Source organism: Muscardinus avellanarius (assembly GCF_963383645.1).
Source record: "Muscardinus avellanarius genome assembly, chromosome: 4".
Taxonomy (NCBI): Eukaryota; Metazoa; Chordata; class Mammalia; order Rodentia; family Gliridae; genus Muscardinus; species Muscardinus avellanarius.
This window is the reverse complement of record NC_137789.1, coordinates 128,660,766-128,687,557: the sequence shown is the minus strand read 5'-3', so window position 1 is coordinate 128,687,557 and position 26,792 is coordinate 128,660,766. Positions and strand designations below refer to the sequence as shown.

The window sequence follows — 26,792 nt, the reverse complement described above, 5'->3', positions numbered from 1 at the left end:
TTCTAAAATCCTGTATTATTTCTACAGTTACATTCCTGATTTGTTCTTCTGGTGATCTCTGCATTTCTCGGTTATCAAGTTCTATTATTGTTGAGTTGTGGGAGCTCACTGCTCCATTTTTGTTCCTCCTTCCCATGATTTCAGAATTTTGTACCTGTTGATTTTGATAGATTTCTCTCAGTCTCTAGGTATCAGCTGGTATATCCAAGGGCAAGTTGTATTGTATTCAACAGTGAAGGTTGAGTAAGGAGGGAAGTGAAGGAGTAAATGGAATAGGGTAAGGTAGTAGGAGAATATGGGAGATAGGGTTGAGTAGTATGAGAATATGTTTTTGGTAAGGTAGTATATACTAGAGATTGGAGATAGTAAAAATGTAGTAATATCTACTAACCAACATAGAGTTTCTGGTATAGTGATATGAAGTGGATTTAATACAAGACAAAGAAGAGATAAAAAGAAGAAAAAAGATAGAAAAGGGATAGAGAGAAGAGAGTAGGTATGTTCAAGGGAAAAAGCTTTGGAGAGATTTTGGGAAGAGGGTTACAAAAAAAAAACAAAAATAAATGACAAAACAAACAAAAAAAATAAAACCAAACAAAAAACCCAGAAAATTACCCAAACAAACAAGAACAAAAAAAATCAGCTAGGCATACACTGTCACACACACAAAAATAATGAAAAAACCAAAACAACCGCATGTATGGACATGAGTTATTGTATTCATCTGACTTTTCTGAAACTTCTGGAGATTTGGGAAAGTGAAAAGTTGGGAGTGGCTAGAACTTTTTCTCAGGAAGTCTTGATCTAATATCCTGACTAAATTTCCAATTACATATTGAACTCCTTTAATCCCAAACACAGACAGCTGCTGTATCATATGATCTAATTTGGAAACCACTGTTTCTGAGGTAATGTCATATTAAACTTTCTCAATTTAAGACTTGGTCCCCATGTTAAAACAGGCATCTGTACAACACATGTGAATAAATTTTATTCTTCTTCCTTAAAATTATCTTCCAGACTTTAATATGAGATCTCAAAAAGAATTGAGATTTTGTACTATGAGATTCCAAGAAACATATAATGATAATAATACACATAATCTTTTTGCTTGGTTATAATAAAATAAATTAGAAGAAAAAATTAACTTTTCTTTAAAAAAATTTAAGTGCTAGAACTTTTTTTTCCTTTGGTGGTGGTGGTGGTGGTACTGGGGTTCCTGGAAGCCCTTCTACCTCCAGGCTACACTTCCAGACCTATTTTTATACTTTTTTAAAATTTGAAAACAGGGTCTCTTAAGTCAGCATGGCTGACTTCGAACCTGCGTGATCCTCCTGTTTCCGCCTCCCAAGCACGGGGATTACAAGGGTGCGCCACCACACCCGGCTTAAGTGCTAGAACTTGAAAATAAGAACAAGCAACTCAAATGTTCCTGACACTGTTTCCTTTATCACTCAACCTTGAAATTATTTCAATCAACAGACTCTTTTGGCAACTCTAATGAATTCAAGAATAACTTAACAGGTTGAAACTTGCAGTATAAATTCTAAACTCTGAAATCTAAAACAGTCTCTGATCAGATGTACAAAAAATAGAAATTTTATACAAAGAAATTCAATTCTAAAATAAAATAAACTATATTAATAAAGAACTGATGAGCTGGGCATTGTGGAGCATGCCTGTATTCCCAGTACTTGGGAGTCTGAGACAGGAGGATTGCACAGGTTCGAAGTCAGCCTCATCTATTTAATGAGTGAGACTCTTGGCAACTTAGTGAGATCCTGTTTCATATGTGTATGTGTGTGTGTGTGTGTGTGTGTGTGTGTGTGTGTACATATATATATATATATATATATATATATATATATATATATATATATTGAAGTGTAGAGTGGAGGCCAAAAGCTCCTGGGTTCCATCCTCAGTACCACAAAAAAAGAGTTGAAAAACAATCTTTCATATACTTTTAAAATATTTATGCAAAACATGTCCTATGCACTGTTCCAGACAAAGGGATACATCAGCAGACAAGACATACAAAACCTACTTTATGGAGTTTATATTCTAGCAAATACATATAATGTGAGTAATGTAATTGGCTTTTTCCTATACAAAATACTAATAAGGTAGATGAAAGACCAAACACAAATATGCACATCTCTCATAGCAGTCAATCACTCAATCACATAAAAATATGTTTGAGGCTGGGAGTGGTGGCACAGGCTTGTAATCCCAATACTTGGGGGGCTGAGACAAGAGGATCGCAGGTTCATAGCCAGCCTCAGCAACCTTGTGAGGCCCTCCACAACTTAGTGAGACTATTTCAAAATAACACACACACACACACACACACACACACAAACTTGTTTGAGAGTATAACAAAGATGCATTCAGTTACTGACTTCAAAACATTAGAAAATCAAGATCTTGGAGAATGTGAGCAATTGAGGTTTCATAAAACGTATCTGCCTCAAAGTGGTTCACTTGGAAAAGGAGGTATTGGCTCAATTTTTAAGAAGTATACTAGATTTCAGATAACTCTTAACATGTCTTAATTTATATTCCAAACTGAACAATTGAGATAATCCAGATGTCAAAACTGTGAAGACAGAAAAAGACTGGGTCTAGCAGGGGCAAGATTTTGCTGTTCAATATAATAGCTACTAATAATCTGTGGTTATTTAACTTTGAATTAATTAACATTTTAAAATTAAATATTCAGTTCCTCAGTCACAAAAGGGACATTTGAAGTATGCAATAGTCACATACAGTGTGTGGCTACCACATTGGATAGTGCAAATAGAAAACGATTCCAACATTGCAGAAAATTCGATTGGATAGAACTGTTCTAGAAGAGGCATGCCACTTCCGAGAAAAACAAAATTCTTCTAAAGAGTGTCACAAATAGCAATGTTAACTATGGCAAAAATTACGTGTTTTTCTCCGTCCTTCGGCTTTTTCCATTCCTGCATCTTATTTTCTCCTCCTAGGAAATCTATTCCTCTACTCTTAACTCTTTCTCTCCCCGCTTCACATTGCCCCCACCCCATTTTCTTATTCCTAATCTCTAAGCTATTTTTCTAGCAACAAATATGCAGCCCACCTTGATAATGACACATTTTTCTTAAAGTTTAAAGAACATTTTCAATATTAAAACTTTAGGAGTGAAATGAACATTATTTCTAATGAATTCCCCCCCCCAAAAAAAATATTATATTTAGAGGAGCTTTTTTAGGTATGTGACCTTCCCTGTATTTTCTTTCCCACCCTTCCACAGAAAGGGTTTCTCACCATAGGCATTCGGTGTGAAAATGATTTGCAATTCTAATTCCGGCCTCTGGGGTTTCCCTCTGTCCGGGAAGGGCGCACTCTGCCGCTCCGCGAAGTCTGTATGGGACTCTGTTCTGTGGCCGGTCCCTCGAACCCCTACTGTCATCTAGCGGAGAGAACCCGCCAGCGCTCCTTCGCCCCCGGCGGTTGCCAGGCAACGGAGGCAGCGCTCGGCGGGCCTAAGGAGGGGGGCGCGACTGAAGGATGCTGAAAGAGCTGCAGCAACCCCGCTTCCTATTGGCTGAATGACTTTACGCAAACGCCGTGAACCAATGAGCAGCTGCGTACGGATGACATCAGACGCAGCGCGACTCCTCCCATCGGCGCTCTAGCAACGCGTCTGGAGGTCGCGGAGGCTCGCATTAGACCCTCTGGCACCTGCCGTGACGTCTCATGTGCAACCCGCAGCTCCTGCTGCTGCAGGTGTTGTTCCTGATGCTCCCCGAGGGCGTCCGACTTCAGCCCTCTTTTAACCCCTCAGGGGCAGTGCCCACCCCCTCAGACCCGGGGCCAGTGACGCCGGACGGGACCCTCCCGTCCTCCTCGGTGGGGACCGCAACCTCCTGGGACACGCCTGGGATCTCTACAGTGGCCCCTACTCTTGCGACTCCCTCGGGGCCTGGGAATAAGACCACAAACCTTTTCCCAGGTAAGAGAAACTACTGACTTCTCCCATCGGAAATTAACTGGAGTGGGCTGTTGAGAGAGGGCCAATTAGCACCTGGATGAGTTTGGGCATCCTCATCGCCCCGCTCTGTCTTTTGTACTTCCCTAGTCTTACCGATCTGTGTCTGCGACTTGACTCTGGGTGCCTGCGATTTAAATTGCTGTTGCGACAAGGACTGCTACCTTCTCCATCCGAGGACGGTTTTCTCCTTCTGCCTTCCCGGCAGCGTACGGTGAGTGCGGTGCTCAGATTGAATCCTAAAGGGGACTGGGGCTTAAATGGTTAATATTTGGAAGTAGGAAAACTAACCTTGATGGCTTTTTGTCCTTGCGTCCACTCCTAGAATGTTCGTTTGCTTTCTCCCAGGAGTGACCTTCCTTTCTGATTTTTTAGACCAGAGCTTGTACAGTAGAGTAGGACCTTGGCGTTGCTCTATAGCTGCCCAAGAAACGTCTTTAGCATCTGACTGACATCCGCGGGACACCCTGTTTATACTTAACTCTCCACCCCCTAACTATGTTTTAATCCTATTTTCTTATAGATCTTCAAGCTGGGTATGTGTAGACAACTCTCTTATCTTCAGGAGTAATTCCCCATTTCCTTCAAGAGTTTTCATGGATTCAAATGGAATTAGACGGTTTTGTGTTCATGTGAACAGCTGTGAGTAGAAACGTGCTGTCTTTTCTTCTTATCTAACATTTACTGAGAGATGGTTCACCTTCGGCCTTCTTGTTTCTTTTTTTAAACTTTAATTTTTGTTCTTCGAATACCTGTCACTTTCCCATTCCTATCCCTTTCCTTGCATGATCCGGCACACTCTCTCCATTTCCTCTCTTTCTCTCTTTAGATAACGCTTGCAATTTCTTTGGCCCTATTGCCAATGGAGCAGATAACTCATAGAGAACTTTAACTTAATGCTTGTAATCGTCTCTGTTAGCTCAGATAATCACAGATAGACTGTATCCCCCACTTGCTACAATCTGCATGAGAGCACTCACTGAATTCCCAGTCTTAGGCACCAAATAATACTTAAATGTGTTTTTGAAAAAATGAATCTGTGCCGACATTGTTTTTCTTTCATGAAGCAACCGTGTAGGAAAAGGAGCATGAGACTAGAATCTCTGTCCTTCCATTTTCTTACCTGCTGCACAGATTGATTTCTTCGGCTATAAAGTGAGGAATTTATGTCCCTGTCCCTGCATTTGAAAGTACTTTGTGACTATAGAGTGCAGTGAAGATGCAGAGTGGCTATTATTGGGATCTTTTTATTGGACTTAAAAGTTTGCTAGTGATAGCTATTCATTTTAAAGATATGAAGCTAATCCTCTTTTTTAAATGTCTATGAAACGAAGTAATTATTCCCAACTAACCAAATTATGTATGTGCATGTCCAAATATGTAACAGTGGATCCCACTATTATCTATAATCATAATGTACCAGTAAAGGAAGAATAATGTTACTACACAACATAGATTTAAATGTCCCTTGAATCCTGAAAGTTAACTCATCTGGATTTTATCTGACTTTGAAAAGAAATTGTAACACTGTATTTGTCTCAGAAAACAAATCAGGTTTGGGTTTAGGGGGCCCTTGAATTTGGAAACAGTTATCAGGGGTTCTGTGGCCATTTAGGTCACAAAAGGATAAAGAGAGCAAGGGGAACCCTGTGGGTGGGTGTGAGTGTGGTGCTAGGAATGAACCCAGGGCCTGGCACTTGTTAGTCAAGCACTGTACCACTGAGCTACACCCCAGGCCCATGGATACTTCACTTGAACATAAGGCTGCCCCTTCCTTTGTAAACCTACTAGACTCAACCTTATCGTGTTCTGGGGCTTTTGCCATAGCATCAAACTGGTGCTCCCTTCTTTTAATCTGTCTTCCTGCCAGCATACTGTCCTGTACACAGTTTCTGGGTCAGCAGTTGTTAATTTTCTTTTCTCAACAATGCCTGGTAAGGGTGGCTACCTTCAGTAGTAATAGTGGATCATCGTATCCATGTACTTTAACTGAATGAGATGGGTAGTGGAGTCATAGTATAAAAAAGGCAGATTTCCCCTTGTTCTGATCATTTGCCTACCTCTCTCCTACCTACACAGGTAGCAAGCACACACAGCCTTGGATAATCACTGCTAGATTAATCCTTGCCTAGCACTACATTATGTTGCTTCCGCAGTCAGAAGCCTCCGATGGCTTTCGGCTCCTTATAGAATAATGTTCCGCTTCTTTAGCCTGGTAGTATGGTGCTCTCATAGTTGAGCCAGCTCTCCTGTCCAGGCTTTTCTCCCGTCATCTCTACGTCAACCCTCAATTCTGACCAAACTCACATCCTCGTTGTCCTAACTGTGCTGTGTTCTTGTGGAAACAGTACCATTTTGTTATAGCACACACACACACACACACACACATATCATATAGGCCAATTTGGAGCATTTATTGAACTTTATTTTATAATGTGTGCACGTTATTATTATGTAACATATAATCATACACATTCTTAGCCACCCAGGACTTGGAACTGACTGGCCCTCATTGACCATATTCTTAGCTTGGATCTTAATACTGAAATGGTAATTCAATTAAAAGGGTACAAATAAAGCCAGGCGTGGTGGCGCTGCTTGTAATCCCTGCATTTGGGAGGCTGAGACTGGAGGATCACAGTTTGCGGACAGCCTCAGCTACTTAGTGAGGCCCTTCGAAACTCAGTGAGACCCTGTTTCAAAAATAAAGAATTAAAAAAAATTAGATCTGGGAGTGTCTCTCAAAGGTAGAATGCCCCTGGGTTCAATCCCCAGTACTGCAAAAAAAAGGTTGCAAATAAATTAAGAGATAGAAATCTGAGTTATTATGTTTGGAGATGGAGTATTGATTTACAACCTTCTAGGACAGTTTTCTATAACTAGACCTAGGTTACAGTAGTACCAGTATGTGAATCTATAAAAATTCTTTGAGTATATACTTTAGTGCATGTATATACATCACTGTATATGTTATATAAGTATTTTATTGTAATAAAATATTTTTAAATTAGTTATTTGGCATGCAAGGTATTTGAAAATAAGTGTTTTTTCTGTAAACTTCTTTTCTTTTTAAAAACATTGTAGCAAAAGTAAACTACTTCCAGGAGCTCCAAAAGGTCAATGCAACAAACTTTCAGACCCTGGCTGCAGAGTTTGGAGGCGAATCACTCACTTCAACATTGCAAACCCAGTTACCACTTCCTTTTTACCGGGTGAGCCTGGGGATGGGGGTGAAATTGTTTTGTTTTGATTTTCCCTTCTATTAGACACTTGGCAAGGTATCTTTGCAATGCCCCACTGCAACAAGCTCCTTTAGAGGGCAATGCTGTCTCTTAAACAGGCTGCTGAGTTAATCTTTACTTCTCTTTTCTGGTGCAGTTCAGTCCAATCTCATTGTGAATAAATGTTTTCCGTATTTTATTCAGGCTGGGGACCCCATTCTGACTTACTTTCCCAAGTGGTCTGTAACAAGCTTGCTGAGACAGCCTGCCGGAGTGGGACCTGGGGGACTCTGTGCTGATAGAAATCCTGCAGGTGAGGCTGAGGCAGAAGAAATTATGGCTCAATTTAACACAGGCTTTCTCAGCTTGGCGTGATGGTGCACATTTGTAATCCCAGCATATGAGAGGCTGAGACAGGAATATTGCGGTTCGCAGACAGCCTCAGCTAGCGAGGCCCTTTGCAATTCAATGAGACCCTGTTTCAAAATAAAGAATAAAAAATAGGGACTGGGCGTGTAGCTCAGTAGAATGACCCTGGGTTCCATCCCCAGTACCAAAAAAATAAAATAAATATAAAAAAATAAAATAGGCTTTATCATTTCCCACCACCTTAATTCTCTTGTGTTCTAAGGTTTCCTAGAGAGTAAAAGCACAACCTGCGCTCGTTTCTTCAGGAACTTGGCACGCAGCTGTACCATGGATCCCTCCCTGGATGCTGCCTCTTACTATAACTTCACAGTCTTGAAGGTGGGTGTCCTTCTCCCCTCACTCCCATTACTGTGACTTTGAAGTCAACACGTTTGTCGTTGTGTGTTGTGGAACAGGCATTTGACAGGCAATCAGAATCTCTAAGAACTACATAAAGGGAGAAGGCCTAGAAACCCTATCATCTGAAGAAAGATGAAAGAAATAAGAATACATATGTCCAGAATAAGACATTATCACCCTCCTGGCTAACGAGATTGGTTTGGGAGGGAAGAAGGGGGCCCAGCTGTCCAGTAGAGTTCAGGGAATGGGCATCACAGTCTTTTCAGCCTCCCATTCAGCTTCACTCCCTGACATTTTAGTGTGAGGAAGAGTCAGGTGGAGGAAAAGAAGCTAATCATCTGATATCTTGGTCCTCCCCTACCCCTCAGCCAAAGTCTGTTGGTGATAATATGAAAGGTATATGCACACTTGCCTCTCCACTGGTCACTTTTTCTAGGTTCCAAGAGGAATGACTGATCTGCAGAATATGGAGGTATGATACTGTGTATCATGAAAGATGAAAAGGAATATCCGGCTCCTTTATATCTGCGGCAATTTCAATGTAGATTACAGTGGTCAAAAGTGGATCTAAAACAGTGCTTTCAGTGAGTTGGTATGATTAATAGCTTCATATAAAATAAAGATTAATGAACTGGGTATAGACTTGGGAGGCTGAGGTAGGAGAATTACAGATTCAAAACCAGCCTGCTCAACTTAGCAAGCCTCTATCTCAAAATAAAAAATATAAAGAGCAAGGGATATTGGTCAGTAGTAGAGTATTCCTGGGTTTGATCCCCATTACTACAAAAAAAAAAAAAAAAAAAAGGAAGGAAAGGAAAGAGAGAAAAAATAAAAGATTAATGAGATATTTAATAATAAGTTTGGAAAATACTGAGTTGAACAGAAAACACTGTATTTGGGGTGGGTTTCTTAGAGGGCCTTATTAATCTCTAAGAGGGGAGTGTTGAATACAGAATTTCTAAAACTTGTTTGGCTATGGAACTTTTACACTTAATAGAATTAGTGTTCTGAGAAATATATTTTGAGATGTGCTGATTTATAATGACTTTTAAAGTTAAGATGTAGGCTGGCAGTAGAAAGAGAGAGAAAGGGATGGTTAACAGGAAGGAAAAATACTCCCATAACATGCTATGCAGCTAGGAGAAACAACGCAGCTTTCGGTCGTGGTTAACTTGCCTCTTCCTCTTGCTAGTTCCAGGTCCCGGTAACACTGGCCTCAGAGGCCAGCCCTCCTCTGTTGGCTGGAAACACTTGTCAGAATGCTGTTTCTCAGGTAGGGGTGCTGACCTTCTGGACTGAGGTATACTGACCGGCACTGCCAGCAGTGCCTCCTTTTCATTGAGTGCTAGGCTGACCCTGCCTGAATTTTTGTGCATTACCTGAAATGGAATATGCCACGCGTTAAGCCATCACCTTCCTCTCTGCTGTGTTCAGGTCATGTGCACTGCTGTCACCCTCCAGTGTTTCACGTTCAGAATATCAGAATCACTTTTGACTCCCTTTCCTTTGTACACACATAGCCTCTTACTAGCCCTTATTGGCTGATTACGTCTTCCTCTGTTGGCAGAGTGTCATCTGAAAGTGTGAAGTAGATAAATCAACCTCTGTTCCTCTGTTCTCTCTTCTAATCAGTCCAACCTAAAGAAGTAAGAATTATCACTTTAAAGGCAAGGCTCAAGCTGGGTGTGGTGGCATATGCTTGTAATCCCAGTACTTGGGAGGTTGAGACAGAAGGAACCCAGCCTTGTGGCCAGCCTCAGCCTCGGCAATTTAGCAAGGCCTTCCACAACTTAGATCCTGTTTCCAAATAAGAAATAAAATTGGGTTGGAGGTATAACTTGGAGATAGAATGCCACTGGGTTTAATCCCTAGTACAAAAAAAAAAAAAAAACAGTGCTCAGAAATTTAAAGTTACCTTCAATTACCTGTGTCTTCCATTCTTAGCTACCATCCTTTTAATATTTTATTTATTTATTTATTTATTTATTTATTTATTTATTTTTAGTGGATATTTCACCATGTTACCCAGGCTAGCCTTGCACTCAAGCCCTCTCTTGAGTTGCCTCTTACTGCACCTAGCTCTCAACTACTATCTTCATCCATTTCTGTCCAAAGACCCAAGGAATCCAGGTTTCTGTTCCATGCTTACCTCTGCCTTTATTTGAGTGCTTGCCCTTATCTGTTCACAATCAGAGCTTACTTTTTTTTTTTTTTCTCTTTTTGGGGGAGTGTACTGGGCATTGAATCCAAGGGTATGCTGCCTCCAAGCTATACCTCCATCCTTTGTATTTCTTTCTTTTTTTTTTTTTTTTGGTGTTACTGGGGTTAGAACCCAGGGGCTTTCTACACTCCAGGCTACACTCCCAGACCTATTTTATATTTTATTTGGAAACAGGGTCTCTTAAGCCAGCTGAGGCTGGCTTGGAACATGTGTGATCCTCCTGTCTCAGCCTCCCAAGCGTGGGGATTACAAGTGTGTGCCACCACGCCCGGCCTGTATTTCTTATTTTGAAACAGTCTCACTAAGTTGCGGAAGTTGATCTAAAACTTGCCATCCATCTGCCTCAGCCTCCCAAGTATTGTAATTATAGGGATGTCCTACCATGCCCAGCTCAAAGCTTACTTTTTCTTTTTTTGCGGTACTGGGGATAGAACCCAGGAGCATTCTACTTCTGAGCTACAGCCCCAGTCCTATTTTTTAATCTTTATTATTATTATATTTTTGAAACAGGGTCTTACTGAGAAAGGGCCTAAGTAGCTGAGGCTGGCTGTGAACCGCAATCCTCCAGTCTCAGCCTTCTGCATGCTAGGATTACAAGTGTGTGCCATCACACTCAGCTTACTTTTCCTTAACATTACCTTTCCATAAACTTTTCCAAAAGGCTCTATTCCCTTGCGTGTACATGCATTCGCTCACTGTTCTTGCTCTTCCCCACCCCATCTCTTTACATGCAGATATAATTAAAATAAAATTTTATCTTTTCATAGTATTTATCAGCTCAATATCTGTTTTATGAATTGAATCTTCTTTTGCATTTCAGGTTATCTATGAGATAGAGACCAATGGGACCTTGGGAATCCAGAAAGTCTCTGTCACTTTTGGACAAACCAACCTGACTGTTGAGCCAGATGTTTCCTTCCAGCAAGACTTCATCATCCGCTTCAGGGTTAGAGCCCTCCTGTAGAGGATTTAGAAGAGAGCAATTATTGGGTTAGAAATAGTTCTCTGAGCCAGGCGTGGGGGCGCACTCTTGTAATCCCCGCGCTTGGGAGATGGAGACAGGAGGATCACGCAGGTTCGAAGCCAGCCTTGCTGACTCAAGAGACCCTGTTTCCAAATAAAAAAATATAAAAATAGGTCTGGGAGTGTAGCCCGGAGGTAGAAGGGTTCCATCCCCAGTACCACCAAAAAAAAAAAAAAAAAAAGAAAAGAAATAGTTCTCTACTTCCATAATGCATGTGAAATAGAATAAGAATATGATGGCCTAGCTCAATCTGCCAATTGAGGCCTCTACATTTAATATTCCTTAGTTTAACTATAAGTGACAGATGTTCAACATGTTTGTTAACATTTCCTTGGATTCTCTGACCTCCCTAGCAAAGCAATATTCAAATCAGAACTCTTTTAAAATAGTCATTTTGAAATCATAAACTCAGCCAAGAACCCATGGGAATTCTTTTAACTAGCTTTTCTCATATTTCTGTATATTGATCATTTGGTTTCCCACTGAATCTAAGTTTCTAAATCTTGATGACCAACTTTCAGCTTTCTTCTACTTCTTTCCTGTCTTTCAGCCCAGCAGAGTTCTTTTCAACCCTGTGATCAGCCAAGTCCTATGTCTCTCACAGTTCATCTCTGGACTTTTCTATAGTTCATTAAAATAAATTTCTGAATTAGATTAAAATTCCTCTGGGTACAGCTACTCTGAACATATCCCTAAATTGATAGTCGTTTTTAGGAAATGGAGTTAGGGAACCCTAACTTGGTTGTAATCACTGGTAAAATCAGCAGGTAGCCAATTTCAATATCCAGATCACTCAGAGTTTATTTTGGTGAAGAAAAAAACAGAGGAAACACTGGAGTATACATTGCAAACTGCTGCACTATGGAAGGAAACAAGGTTGTTCTGGCAGCTCACCTATTGCATTACCTTAAGGAAAGACAGGAAGCCAGCAGTGGGAGGGCAGCGCGCGCTTTTCGCAGTAATTGCCTTCTCTCTCCTCTCTCTCCACAGGCTTTTCAACAGAATGCGGCTGCTTCTCCCTCTCCTTCTCGAAGTGGGAATCCTGGCTATATTGTTGGGAAGCCACTGCTGGTTCTAACTGGTGATGTGAGTCACTCGGTATCCTTTCTGGAGTTTGGCAGCCTGTTGCAGCCTAATGCTACAGCAGCTAATTTTTTAGATTTTCCAGTTGTCCAGATTCCCTCATTTCTTAGGTACTGAGCACATTTCTTACCAAACTCTTAGTACGTTATGTTCCCAAATGGTAATACCACCAAAGGCTTTAAAACTTATGTCAGACTGTGTCAAGGTAAGGATTGCACTTATTTTGCTAATTTTAATGAGATACTTATATAGTGGCACATGGTTAATCATTTTTTGAAAAACTATTTTTTAATTACTAAAGAAACTCCACAAATCTGTGACTTGAATGATATCATGATATTAATAAAATATAAATAGTAGGGGAACAGTAGAAGCAAAAATCTTTCTAGTTCTGCCTGCTTTCTTTGTTCTGTTATGATCTCTTTGACCATCACTTTTCCATCTCAGATGACCCTCTTGAAGAGCCAGGGAAATGGAATTTGCTCTGTTAAGAGACAGGAAGTACAGTTTGCAGTGAATGCAATGTCTGGATGCAAGTTCAGGTAACTCTTGGCTTCCACGTCATTGCCTACAATTTTGTCTTCGCTTATAGGGAATATGATGATATGGTAACTTTTTAATATTTTAAATGACAATCCAGAAAATGCTAGTTGGGAATAGTCTTTCAATAATATCATATCGCCAAGAGTTTTATGACAGCCCTTAATGCCTACTAAAGTATTATTTCCTCCATTCTATTGTATGATGTTACTTGTAATGTTTGAATTAATATGCTAATATAGTTATACTGTCAAGTTAGCAATAGACTCTGGCATCCATGGTGTTTAATTACAGGCCAAAAGAGACCAACTGCAGCCACTTGCAGCAGGAGATTTATCAGACTCTTCATGGAAGGCCCAGACCAACACATGTTGCCATCTTTGGTAATGCTGACCCAGCCCAGAAAGGAGGGTGGACCAGGATCCTGAGCAGAAGCTGCAGTGTTTCAGTAAGAAAAGAAATGCACTTTCTGACAGTGTCTTGTTTTATACCTTTAGGAATTAAGATAATGAGGTTAAAACCAGCCTTGTTTCCATAGAAAATGTGCTCGTCGTGCAAGGAAGAATGTAATCATGCCTATTTGAAGTCATTTCAGGTTAGGCTTACAGTCTAACATTTTCTTTACTTAGAAAACAATTTAAAGGAAAAAAAAAAAAAAACCTGACATTGTTTGTAGTTCAGAATCATACCCTGTATTTCAAATCTTCTCTTTCTAAAGAAATATTTGGAGCCGGGTGTGGTGACGTACGCTTGTAATCCCAGCATTTGGGAGGCTGAGACAGGAGGATCAAAGTTTGAAGACAGCCTCAATACTACTTAGTGAGGCCCTTTGCAATTCAGTGAGACCCTGTTTCAAAATAAAGAATAACAAATAGAGCTGGGGGTGTAGCTCAGAGACAGAAGGCCCCTGTCTTCCATCCCCAGTAGTGCAAAAAGAAAAAAAGAAAGAAAGAAAAAGAAATATTTGGTCAGCACAGATCCTTTAAATTGTGTCCTTTCTGTTATCATTATAAAAATTAATATTTTATACAAAATATATCAACAGGTTAAAAAATGGAACCATATAAAGTATATCTGTCCTATGTCTTATAATTAATTCTCCTAGAACTGCTTTAAATATGCGATGTTTCTGTTCTAGAAACGTTCATGGCTCTCTGATGCCTTCAAAACAGATGACTTCTGTGGACTTCACAATCTAACCCTAAGATCTTTAATCTTTCACTGTCCTATGTCCAAATCCTTTCCTCAAGCTAGTCTGTGGCTGATGCCTTACACATGCCTGGCATGTGAAAGATGCTCCATAACTGTCCTTTAAATCAATTAAGCCAGGTGTGGTGGCTCACACCTGTAACCCCAATACTTGGGAGGCTGAGACGGGAGGATTCAGGCCAGCCTCAGCAACGTAGCGAGACTCTTGAAACCTAGCAAGACCTGGTTTCAAAACAAGACAAAACCAAGCAAAAATTAGTGACTCTCTCTCCACATGGCATAATGTGCTATTCTAATTGTATATTCTATTGAAAAATTTCTCGTTTTAAATAAAGTAATAATCATACATATTTATGGAATATAGTGTGGTATTTCAATACATGTATATGTGTATTGATCAAATGAGAGTAATTACTTACCATTTCCATCTTCTTAACATTTACTTATATCCTGAGCCTCTGAACTCCTCTTCAAGTTCTTCATAAAATATATAATTGGTACTGTAAATTATAGTTAGCCTACTGTTCTATAAGAACACAAGATATTGTTCATCCTATTTAACTATATTTTGATACTGGTTATCCAACCTCCCACTATATGCCCACCCCTCTTTCCTAGGTTCTAGTAATCACCATTCCATTTTTGCTTTAAAATCAACATTTCGCCGGGCGTGGTGGCGCACGCTTGTAATCCCCGCACTTGGGAGGCGGAGACAGGAGGACCGCGCAGGTTTGAAGCCAGCCGCGCTGGCTTAAGAGACCCTGTTTCCAAATAAAAATATAAAAATAGGTCTGGGAGTGTAGCCCGGAGGTAGAAGGGCTTCCAGGAACCCCAGTACCACCAAAAAATAAATAAACAAATAAAATAAAATCAACATTTCTAGCAACTATAAAAAGCAAGAACATGCAGTCTTCATCTGACTTATTTTACCTAACATAATGTCCTCCAGTTCCCAGACAGGACTTTATTCTTTTTTATGGATGAATAATATTCCATTGCATATATTACACATTTTCTTTATTCATCCATCAATGGATGCCTCAGTTCATTCCATACCGTGGCTATTGTGAAAAAGACTGTAGTAAATATGTGAGTGCAGAGATCTCTATGACATGCTGATTTTTTTCTTTGACTATATACCCAGAAGTGGAATGCTGAACCATGTGGTAGATCTATTTTAGTTTTTTTTAGAAACTTCCAAAGGATTTATTCCTACCAACAGTGACTAAGACTTCCCCTTTCTCTACATCATTGTTAGCATTTGTTGTTTTTGTGTTTCTTATTTTTGTTTTTTTTTTTTTTGCTTTGTTTAGCTTTTTTAATAATACTCATTCTATCTGGCATAAGATGATATCTCCTGGTTTTAATTTGAATTTCCATGATGGATAGGGATGTTAGGTATTTTTCCATTGTGAAGAGAAGATACATGATATGATTTCCATTATTTTGAATTTGTAAAGGCTTATTTTGTGTCCTAATACATGGTCTATCCTGAGGAATGCTCTGTGTAGCTGTATAACTTTTTTTCTACCCAATTTTGCTTTTAATGATTATTTCTCCTTTACTCACCCTGGTTCCACAAGGCCATCCACATTCAGAAACGGCTGTCTTGTCTGACATTTCACAACACCCACTGAGCATTTCTTGCAACCATTGCAACTTTACTGAATTCATTTATCAGTTCTAACAATCTTTTGATGGAGTCTTTTTTACCTATATACATGTACATATGTATACATGGAATCTTGTTACCTACAAACAGGAATAGTTTTACTTTCGCAAGCCCTGTTCGTAGGCCTTTCGTTTCTTTGTGTTGCCTAATTGTTCTGGCTGAGACTTCCAGTACTGCATTGAATGAGGGTAAGGAAAATAGAGATCCTTGTCTTACTGCAGATCTTAGAGGAAACGCTTTTGGCTTTTCTCTGCTGCAGTGTTAGCTATGGGCTCGTTATCTGTGGCCTTTATTATATTGAGGTACTTCCCATAACTAATTTGTTGAGTTTTTGTCATGAAGGAGTATTGAATTTTATCAAAATGCTATACAGTTTCCATTTTTGGCTACTTTGTTGGGAATCTTTTGACTGTAGATGGGTGGATTTTTCTAAATTATTTGTTCTGTGTTATTGAACAGAACAATTCCATAATTGATAATTCTTAAAGGTCAAGAACAATTTATATAGCCTGTTGTGAACTTTTGTGCACTCCTTCTAAGCCATACTGCCTCTGTATTATTGCATAATGTTTAAGAAACAATGTCTGCTTGTGGTGATGTGGCTGACTATAGGCAACCATCAGTCCGTTGAAGCGGGCACTCCTTTTTTTTCTGCAGGCTACAAACTGCACTTCCTGCTGTCTCATACCAGTGTCCTTGGAGATCCAGGTGTTATGGGCATACCTAGGCCTTCAGTCCAACCCTCAAGCTCATGTGGCAGGAGCCAGATTCGTATACCAATGCAAGTTCATACAGGTAAGTCATGGCTCATAAAGAAGCAGTAAGCCTCACAAAATCTAGACTGACCCATCAGCCATTTGATGACCAGATAATTTCTTAACTTCTGAGAGTCAGATTTTGTTATAACTAATGTTTATGTAGGGTGAGCTAACAACAATTAATTTTCAGGTATGTCTCCCCTGCCTGATTACTAAAAGTAACATTTTATCATGGTGAGAACAACCTGTTCTCACCATGTTTCTGGGGTTTTGTTTTGGTGGTACTCAGGATGGAACCCAAGGGCATTCTACCTCCAAGCCCTGTTGTGTGTTTTTTTTTAAATTATTCTTTATTTTGAAACAGAGTCTCACTGATTGCAAAGTGTCTCCCTCACTAAGTAGCTGAGGCTGGCTGTGAACTGTGATCCTCCTGTCTCAGCCTCCCAAATGCTGGGATTACAAGCGTACACTACCACGCCTGGCTTATTCTTTATTTTGAAACAGAGTCTCAGTAAATTGTGGAGAGCCTCACTAAGTAGCTGAGGCTGGCTGTGAATCTGTGGTCCTCCTGTCAGCCTCCCAAATACTGGGATTACAAGTATGTGTCACCACTTCCAGCTGTTGTTGGACACTTATAAAACTTAAATTGAGCAGGAAATATACCACTTATGGTAACTTTTGAAATAAATATTATGTTTTAGGATGTATTCTTTTGAGAAAATGAATAGATGAATGATTAGAGCATTTGAAAATATAAATTATATATAAAGATATACAAGCTCTAGATTATGGTTGCCAACCTATTTTAAAACACCTGTGTTAATGTCACTGAAATATTCACAGAATTTAAAACTTGGGACTTAATGGGTAATCTCATATAGATTCTGCACTGAATCCATTGTCAAATTTTTCTAAACTCTGTCTTTATTCTCTATAAGTTCCCATGTGGTAAGGAGATACCCAAGGACTTTTTTTTTCTAAAATGTTTTATTCTCTTAGGCATTTAAGCCACCTACTGCCTCTTTCTTTTTTCTTGTCTAGTTAATATCTTTTTCTAATAGCTAAAAGAGATTAGCTTTTCAAGTTAGTTTCCCCTCTCTACAAAACCACACTTTGCAGTCATTCAGTGCCTCTGCCTGGCCTGGGTGGGTGACCGTTGAGAGTTCATCTGTGCTTTGATACGGCATCACTGACACAACATCTATTCCAGCAATAATGTATGTTGTCTTGCACTTACTGAGAGGTAATACGATACATACATACAAAGGAAATTTAAAGGTGATTTAAGGAATTACACAAAGGTAAGTCTGACTACATAAAATTTTTTACATTATGTCTTAACTTGAGCAGCTTATCTCCATGAAAAATGTCATGCCAGGCCAGGCATGGTGGCACACGCTTGTAATCCCCGAGCTTGGGAGGCTGAGACAGGAGGATCGCGCAGGTTCGAAGCCAGCCTCAGCTACTTAGTGAGGCTCTCAGCAACTTAGTGAGACCTAGTTTCCAAATAAAGTATAAAATAGGTCTGGGAGTATAGCCTGGAGGTAGAAAGCCCCTGGGTTCCACCCACAGTACCACACACACACACACACAAAAAGTATAAGGAGTTATTAAATAACTCAAAATAACACAAAAGTTACTTACATGCAAGCATTTCCTTATATAGACTTTCTTTTACCTCTTCAACTTTTGGTGGAAATGCACTCCTGAAATCATATAAACATATTCTTTTTCTTTATGCATTTATGGTTGTTTGTCTTTAACCTAAACCATTTCCCTATTTATACAGATTTATCTCTTAAGAAATCCTGGGGATTTTTTCCCCCCAGAATAGCAATAGCTTGCCTGAAGAAAACTAGTGTACATATTCTAAAGCTTCTAAAGTGAAAAGTAGTTATATTTGCCAGGTGTGTATGTTCTGAGATTTTTCTCCCTTTCCCTGTGGCCACCCTTTGAAAGCACCTAGTTGATAATGGTCCCACCGAGGCTGTGCCAGTCACTTTAGTGTAGCTGAAACTTAAAGGTTTTCATTTGCTTCTCCCGCAAATATACATTCACTCCTAAGGAACTAAATGAAGAAATGATGTGAAAGAAGCCGGGCGTGGTGGCGCGCACTTCTAATCCCAGCATTCAGGAGTCTGAGACAGGAGGATCCGGGTTCGCGGACAGCCTCAGCTACTTAGTGAGGCCCTCTGCAACTCAGTGAGACCTGGTTTCAAAATAAAGAATAAAACATAGGGCAGGGGGTGTAGCTCGGAGGTAGAATTCCCCTGGGTTCCATCCCTAGTATGCAAAAAAAAAAAGATGTGAAAGAGAATATTTTATAAAAATAACCCATTGATTATTTTTCAGAGATGATTATTCTCTTTAATCTTACTTTATCTAAATTACTAGTTCTCCTAAAATCATAGTGTTAATACTAGAGATCAGATAACTTCTTAACAACTGTGTACTTCTTTGCCAGGCGTGGTGGTGCACACTTTTAATTCCTGTGCTTGGGAGGCAGAGACAGGATTGCGCAGGTTCAAAGCCAGCCGCGCTGGCTTAAGAGATCCCGTTTCCAAATAAAAAATATAAAAGAATAGGTCTGGGAGTGTAGCCCGGAGGTAGAAGGGTTCCATCCCCAGTACCACCAAAAAAAAAAAAAAAGAAAAAAAAAAGTGTACATGGGCCTTTACAATATTCTTCATAGTTCAATAAGCTTAAACAATCACAGTAAAAAATCACTATGTCTGATTGTGTTAGATAAAAAAAAGATTATACACAGTCACAACACACACATCTACATATGCACATATATATGCAGTTCATGTTTCTGGCTTAGACAAATAATTATAAAGCCCATTTATTTACTCAAAAGAAAATATATGCCCCCCCAAAAAAAACTTGCACAAAAAAGTTCATAGCAGCCTTATTCAGAATAGCACAAAGAAAAACCCAAAATATTCATCATGAGGAGAATGGGAAAATTATGGTACATCAACACAGTGGAATACTACTCAGCAGTCATAAAGAGTGAATTACTAGTACACACAAAAAATTTATGAATACCAAAAATATTTATTTCGAGTGAAAGAAGATATACACGTGCACACATGAATATACTGTAAGAGTCCATTTTTATGAAGTACAAGAACAAGAAAAATTATTTTTTAGTAATAAAAGTCAGGAAGTGGTTGCTTCTAGCAGAGGGACAGGGAATGGACAGGCAGGGGGCACAAAGGAACTCTGAAATAATGGACCTCTTCAGTCATATACCTTGTTGTGGGTGTTCAGATTGATAATTGAACTAAAAACTTCAGGTGTATACATTTTATTATTTATAAGTTTTATCTCAATAGAAATGTTAAACAAAAACATTTGTGAAAAATGAAAAGAAAAGTCACTACTAAGGGAAAATATTAGCAATACACATCCATGGCAGTGTAATTTTACATAGAATGAAGAATTCTTAGCTGGGTGTGATGGTGCACACTTGTAATCCCAGTACTTGAGAAGCAGAGACAGGAGGATAGCAGGTTTGAGGACAGTCTCAGCAAATAGTGAGATTTTTATCAACCTAGCAAGACCCTGTTTGAAAATAAAAATTAAAAAAAAAAATAGGGCTGGGAGTATAGGTTGGAGGTAGAATGCCCTGGTTTTAATCCCCAATGCCCCCCTCCCAGAGCGAGAGAGAGAGACAGACTGACTGACTGACTGACTGACTGACTGACTAACTGACTGACTTCTTATGGCTTAATAGTATTAGAATTGTAGTTTAAATAGAAATAAATTAGTAGGGTGCAGTGGGGCACACCTATAATCTACTACTTGGGAGGCTGAGACAGGAGGACCGCAGGCTCCGGACCAGCGCACAGTAACAGCAAGACCTTGTTTCAAAATTTAAAAAAATAAAAGGGCTAAGGGTATGGCTTAGTGGTAGAACATCCCTGGGTTCAATCCCTTAGTACTACCAAAAAAAAAAAAAAAGTAGAAACAAATTAAGTCAACCATGCATAACAGAACTGAATCCATAGTAAAAGAAAAATGTGCTGACTTGGCCATGTGTCTTTGTCTGTCTTGATAAAAGAAATGAGATGTCCAAACTTTGATGGAGTTGTTTTTGCAGTGTTGACACATTGAATAGTGAATTCTCTGATTTTGTCTATGCATAACTTTAAAATTGCAAATAGAAAAAGTTTAGACTTCAGAATTTAAACATAACGCACTGAACATAACTCAAACTCAGTTCCTTTTAATTGGATGATCTGCTCGGCTGCATTTATTCCAGACCTTACCACAATTATGGTAATTATTTTTATTTGACACAATTATATATATTTTAGGGTACAGAATAGTATTTTGGACATGTATTTAATCTATAGTTATCAAATGGAGTAACTAGCACTTCTAGAACCTCTTTTATGATTCTTTTCATATTATAAATGTTCAAAATCCTCTCTTCTGGCCATTTTTTTTTTTCCGGTACTGGGGATGGAACCCAGGGGCATTCTACCTCCAAGTGACACCCCCATCCCTATTTTTTATTCTTTATTTTGAAACAGGGTCTCACTGAGTTGCAAAGGGCCTCACTAAGTAGCTGACCTGGACAATCCTCCTGGGATTACAAATACTGGGATTACAAGCGTGCAGCACCGCACCCGGATTCTTTTGGCCAATTTGAAATATATAGTAAGTTTTTAACTATGGTCACACTACTGTGTACCAGAACTCATTCCTCCGATCAAACTGTATTTTGGTACCCATTATCCATTCTCCCTCTCTCGCCCCCTCTCCCTATCCTTCCCAGCCAAGGCTCTTATTTTAATAAATGAAGAATAAACATTTCATTTAAAATATTTGTTAATAAATAAATGTATGAATTAATAATTAATTAAGCACAGCCATTAGGGAATCTTAATTATAGTGTGGTAGGAAGGGTTAAGGGGTCAAATAGATCTGAAATTGCTGACTCAAATAGCTAGCTATGACACCTACTTTCTACTTTGTGATTTATCATTTCTTGTTACTTTATATTCATTCCCTATCTGAAAAGAAAAAAAAAAGTCTTTCCTGGATGCCTGCTTCCCACCAAGAACGATGCTTGGATCTAGAGTGCTGAGCAAGATAGGCTTCATCCCTGGGAGTTCTGAGGCGAAACCAGGCAGGAATTAGAACACTGCTGTTGAAATACACCAGGAGGTTCTGCTGACCCGGACCCAAGTGGGATGGCGAGGGCCAAGAGTAGACAGAACTCAGAGGTTTAGGGGTGACACAGGTGGGACTCCATTGCTTGGCCAGGGAGGGGGAGGAGTCCAGGATAGTTATTCACCGCCAAGTGATAATCAGAAGCTTGCTTGGTAAGCGCAGAGTCAGAACAAAGGGAATTCGTATTGGATGGCCCTGAGTCATTAGGTACAGCTGTGTCGACCAAAAGCCATGTCTGTGAGAGCAGATACCGCTATCACCCCTACAGGGTACTTTCTCCTGGAAGATGTTTTATTTAATTTGAGTTGGTGAGTGGTAGGGAGGGTCCTTTCTCACCCATGAGTTTGTGTATCTGCTGTTTTTTTTTTTTAGTCTAATATTACTGAGTTCTTTGCTTTTTCTATAAATTGCCCCTTTCTTTACTGCTTGGCGTGTGTGCGTTTTCTGAGCCTGCGGCCTTCTGGGACCTGATAGAGCAGAGCTGCCGAGTGCTGAAGGCAGCAGTTCTGTCATCTGGCCTCTCTGATATCAGGCAGCTCCCCAGCCGGGGGCAACTAGAGTCGCTCTTTAGGTTGGTGCTGCTGCTCACAGCTCTTGTGTTGTGGACTACTGCTAAGGGATGCATTTCTTTGTGTCTCACAGAGAACTACACAGAACCATATGAAGTATACAAGGTGTATCTTGCTTAGAGCAATTTGTCTTTGGTCTTTCTTCAGGGAAAATAAAAATAAGAGTCAAGCTGGAGGACTCTGCGAACGGGTCCTAAGCACTCACATGTCCTTGGCTCTCTCCCTGCAGGATTCCCAACAAAGAACAGAGGAATCTTTGACAACTCTCGTGAACTTTGTGGACATTACCCAGAAGCCAGATCCTCCGAGGGGCCAACCCAGGATGGACTGGAAGTTGCCATTTGACTTCTTCTTTCCCTTCAAAGTGGCATTCAGCAGAGGGGTAGACTCTCAGAAAGGCTCAGCCTATCCCATCCTTCTCCTGAGCCTCCTCCTGCTCAGAGTTCTCAGCCTGGAGGCTGAGTGAAGAGGAGGAGGAGCCAGACTTCAGTTTTCCCTATGGGAAGCTCTGAGGCAGCCTACTTACCTTGGCTGAATAGCTTGTCCTTACCTGGCCGCGAAGGGAGGACAGCGTTGGGGGTTAGTACTAGTATAGAAGGCATTTGAGAAGGCCAGGGATGTAGCTCAGTGGTAGATCACTGTCTAGCATCCACCAGGCCCTGAGTTCCATCTCCAGTACTAAAAAAAACAGTATTTTAGAAAAGCACTAAAAATACTTTCATCATCACCCCCTGCTTCAGGCTGGGGAGGTCACCAGGTTCACATTAGGTTCTCTGTTTCTCAAGCTGGGGGGGAGGGGGGAGAGCTTTCCTCCAGGCCCCTCCCCTTGTCACCTGATTAAAGGTGCACCAGCTTTTCACCCATCTGCTCACCGGTAGTCAGGCCCAGCAGGAAGAGGAACTCACACCCAGGGTGAACTCCGAACTCCTGGACAGCTGCAGGATTCCACAGGAGACGACGGTTCAGCCAGAACACTGCTGGCCACGTATTTTGTCTGGCTCCTTTGCCAAGGTCTAGGCATACCGTTTGCCCAGGCATGAGTGGAGAAAGCAGCTCTTTCTACTCAGTTTCCAAAGCAAATATGAAATACCAGCTCCCTTTTCTTTCTTTTTTCTTTTTAATACTGAGGATTGATCCGAGGAGAATTCTACCTCTGAGCTACACCCCTAGCCCTAATTTTTTTTTTTTTAAACAGCCTCACTAAATTTCAGAGGGCCTCGTGAAGTTGCTGAGGCTAGCTGTGAATCTGCAATCCTGTCTCAGTCTCTCAAGTACTGGGATCACAAGCATGTGCTACCACATCCAGCTACCAGCTTCCCTTTCTACTAGCTCGTACCTCCGAGCGATACCCCCAACCCTGTTACTGTTTTTTGGTTTTTGTTAACCACCTTGCTAAGTTTCTTCGAGTCACACTGAGTTGCTAAGCCTGGCTTCAAACCTGCAATCCTCTTGTCTTGTCTTCTAAGTTCTAGGATTACAGGTTTGTGCCAACACGCCCAGCCCTACTATGCATTTCTGCTCTGTCCTCTCCATTGAGGTAAGGGGAAATAAACTGAGAGTTTTGTTGCATGCAGCAGCATGGGAGAAGTTAACTGCTCTGTGATGTATTTCATGATGAAATTTTTTCAATTTGTGTAAGGTTTAAATAAAAATATTTCCTAAGTGGCACAATAGCATGCAAACCAAGGAACCTGAGTTCTTTTCCTGGGCGATAACTCTCTGAAAACCCAAATTTTATGGCAGTCATATTAGTAGTGGGTTCAGCATTTTTTTCCCCAGTATAAGGCAATGGCAACTTATAAAGGGCCCTGACTGCCTGTCTTGCAGAGAAAACAATTTGAAAGGTAATTTGGTATCATTATTCTTGAGCAGAGAGGAATTAATTGGCTGGGAATTATAATGAAAAATTGGCAGAAAGCATAAAGTGGCTTAGTCTTGGGGAAGATTCATGCTATCCTTGTAACTAAGACAATTTTTTGGTTTTGGTTTTTTGGTTTGAATTTTGTTTGTTTGTTTATTTTGTTTTTGCAGTACTAGGGATGGAACCCAGGGGCATTGTATCTCTGAGTTACACCCCAGCCCTATTTGATTTTTTTTTTTTTTTTAGTCTTTTTAATTTTGAAACAGGGTCTCACTGAGTTGCAAAGGGCCTCGCCCAAGTAGCTGAGGTTGTCTATGAACCGCGATCTTCCAGTCTCAGCCTCCAGAATCCTGGGATTACAAGTGTGTGCCAGCACGCCTGGGTTCTAAGGGAAATTTTTGATGGAAGATATAGTTACAGGGCACCCACCGGAGAAGACCACTCAGACTTAGTTTAAGCCAAATAGAAAGTCTTTATTAGCCAGCCGGCGACTACACACTGCCGAGTGTTTAGTCCTGAGTGCAACCCTGAGCCATTTTTTAGGGCTCCTTTTATATGTCAAAACCAAAAGCTCAGGAGTAAAGAGGTTAGGTTCCCACAGATATGGACAATTCCCAACAGTTTGCTTTAGTGAGTGCGCAAGTCAAGCGGAAAGTACAGAAGCCAGGATAGCACTGTGCAGGAGTCAACAACCCATGTCCATCCCTTCTATCATCCACCTTTTGATTGTTTTAAGGATAGAAAGTTCCCAACAGCCTTTGTTTCTTTGCAGGTGCAAGCTAAGCAGGAGCTATAGAAGCCAAACAGGCAGTTATGTGTGACCAGCAAGGTACCTGGTGACCAACATTAGTTCCCAGGCTGATGAACATGAGTGCTTTGGGGTCACCTAGGGTAACATCTTGGTGTTACTGAAGCTAAGGCCTAGGCTCACTTTATCACAATATCATTAAATCTATTTTTTTTGAATTTTAAGTTCCTTAGTATAAGGAACTGTACATAAAGAGTAAGATGTTAACTTTCAGTGTGGTAGCCTGTGCCTGTCATCCCAGCTACTCAGGAGGATCTCAAGTTGAAGGCCAGCTTGGCTGGTAACTTAATGCGCCCTTGTCTCAAAATAAAAAGGACATGGGATGTAGCTCAGTGGCACAGTGCTCTGGGTTCCACCCCCAGTAACACACACACACACATCTACATGCACATGCATGCGTGTAAAAACGGGGTGGGGAGGTGGTAGAGTAACTCCAGTAAAACTAAAACATGGAATTGTAAAGCGTATCTCTTCCGTTACCTGACAGTTTGTTTGGTGGGGGACACTGACCTTTGACACTTGTTGAGAGAAGCAGATGGTCACTGTGGCCAAGTGAGGGCAAGCTTGAGCTGGTGAGTGGAGCTCAGGTACAGGTGGGCAGGACTGGGAGAGTCACTGACCCCACGACTGAAGGGCCAGGGCTCCTGTGGGTCAGCAAGTCTGAGGCCTGCAGTGACTGCAGAAGAAACACTCACGGGCAAAACAGTATAGGAGATCATCATGTCATTGTGTGGGGACCTGGGGGCAGTTTGCGTTTTTTCACAGCATATTAATGCTCTGAAACTAAGTTGTCTTCTGATAAAGCATATACTTGGTGATAAAAAAAAGAATCCTGCTTCCTGAGCAGAAAATACTAACTATAAACTATCTCTGCCTTATCATTTTGCTCCATTCTAAAGTCCCTGGGAAGCAATCAGTTTCCCTGTAAGAAAGAGGCAAAGTTCTTGTGGCCGTTATTACTAAACTAGAGGAAGTACTTCCATACAGGGAAGATTTTGCTCAGGAAGTCAGGAACTGGAAAGCCCGAACACCATCATCCACTGCAGAGATGTTAACTCAGCAATACTGCCTGCAAGGAGACCTGTACTATTACAGGACTTAGGTCCTCCATGTTTGGTCTTAGAGAAATAACCTTATGTGCCAACTCACCATAGGTTATGGGGTAGCAGACGGACACCCAGTCTACTCACAATAGGCTATGAGTCCCTCGTGAATCTAGTCTCTGCTCCTTTATTCAGATTATCCCCATGCCCAAGGGCTATGAGACCACTCTGCCCAGTAAAAATACATATAATTTATATGCCTTAAAATTTACCCTTTTAAAATATGCAGTTTAGTTTGTTTTGTTTTGTTTTGCAATACTTGTGATGGAACCCAGGGGCATTCTACCTCCAAGCTATACCTCCAGTTTTGTTTTGTTTTGTTTTGAAACAGGGTCTTAGTGAGTTGCAAAGAGCCTCACTAAGTAACTGAGTGTATCGAGAACAGTGATCTTCCTGTCTTTCAGCCTCCTGAATGCTGGGATTGCAAGGGTGTGTGCCACCAAGCCTGGCTTATACAATTCAGTTTTTTAAAGTATATTCATTGTTACACAATAACCACCACTGATTCCAGAATGTTTTCATCACCCTAAAGAGAAAAGGTATATGCATTAGCAGTCAATCCCCATTTCTTCTCTTCCCCCCAGCCCCTCGCAGTCACTAATATCCCTTGTCTATATAGGGTTGCCTATTCTGGACATCTCTCATAAATGTAATCATATAGCATGTGACCTTTTTATGTCTGGTTTCTTTCACTTAGCATAATATTTTCAAGGTTCCTTCATGTGACATGTATGAATACATTGTTTCCTTTAA

General features: G+C 40.5%; 1 protein-coding gene across 1 annotated transcript; it reads left to right on the top strand.

Annotated features, from left to right (window-relative positions):
• Nucleotides 1-3,723: 3,723 nt before the first annotated feature.
• TCTN3 (tectonic family member 3) lies at nucleotides 3,724-22,733 on the top strand (the record flags this gene model as incomplete). The annotated part of the gene is made up of 14 exons (XM_080694000.1): nucleotides 3,724-3,979; nucleotides 4,106-4,229; nucleotides 4,539-4,657; nucleotides 7,100-7,227; nucleotides 7,441-7,549; nucleotides 7,868-7,983; nucleotides 8,441-8,476; nucleotides 9,197-9,277; nucleotides 11,046-11,171; nucleotides 12,240-12,347; nucleotides 12,780-12,874; nucleotides 13,167-13,320; nucleotides 16,411-16,548; nucleotides 22,497-22,733. The coding sequence occupies 14 exons, from the start codon at nucleotides 3,724-3,726 to the stop codon at nucleotides 22,731-22,733; spliced, it is 1,827 nt and encodes a 608-aa protein (XP_080550126.1).
• Nucleotides 22,734-26,792: the final 4,059 nt, after the last annotated feature.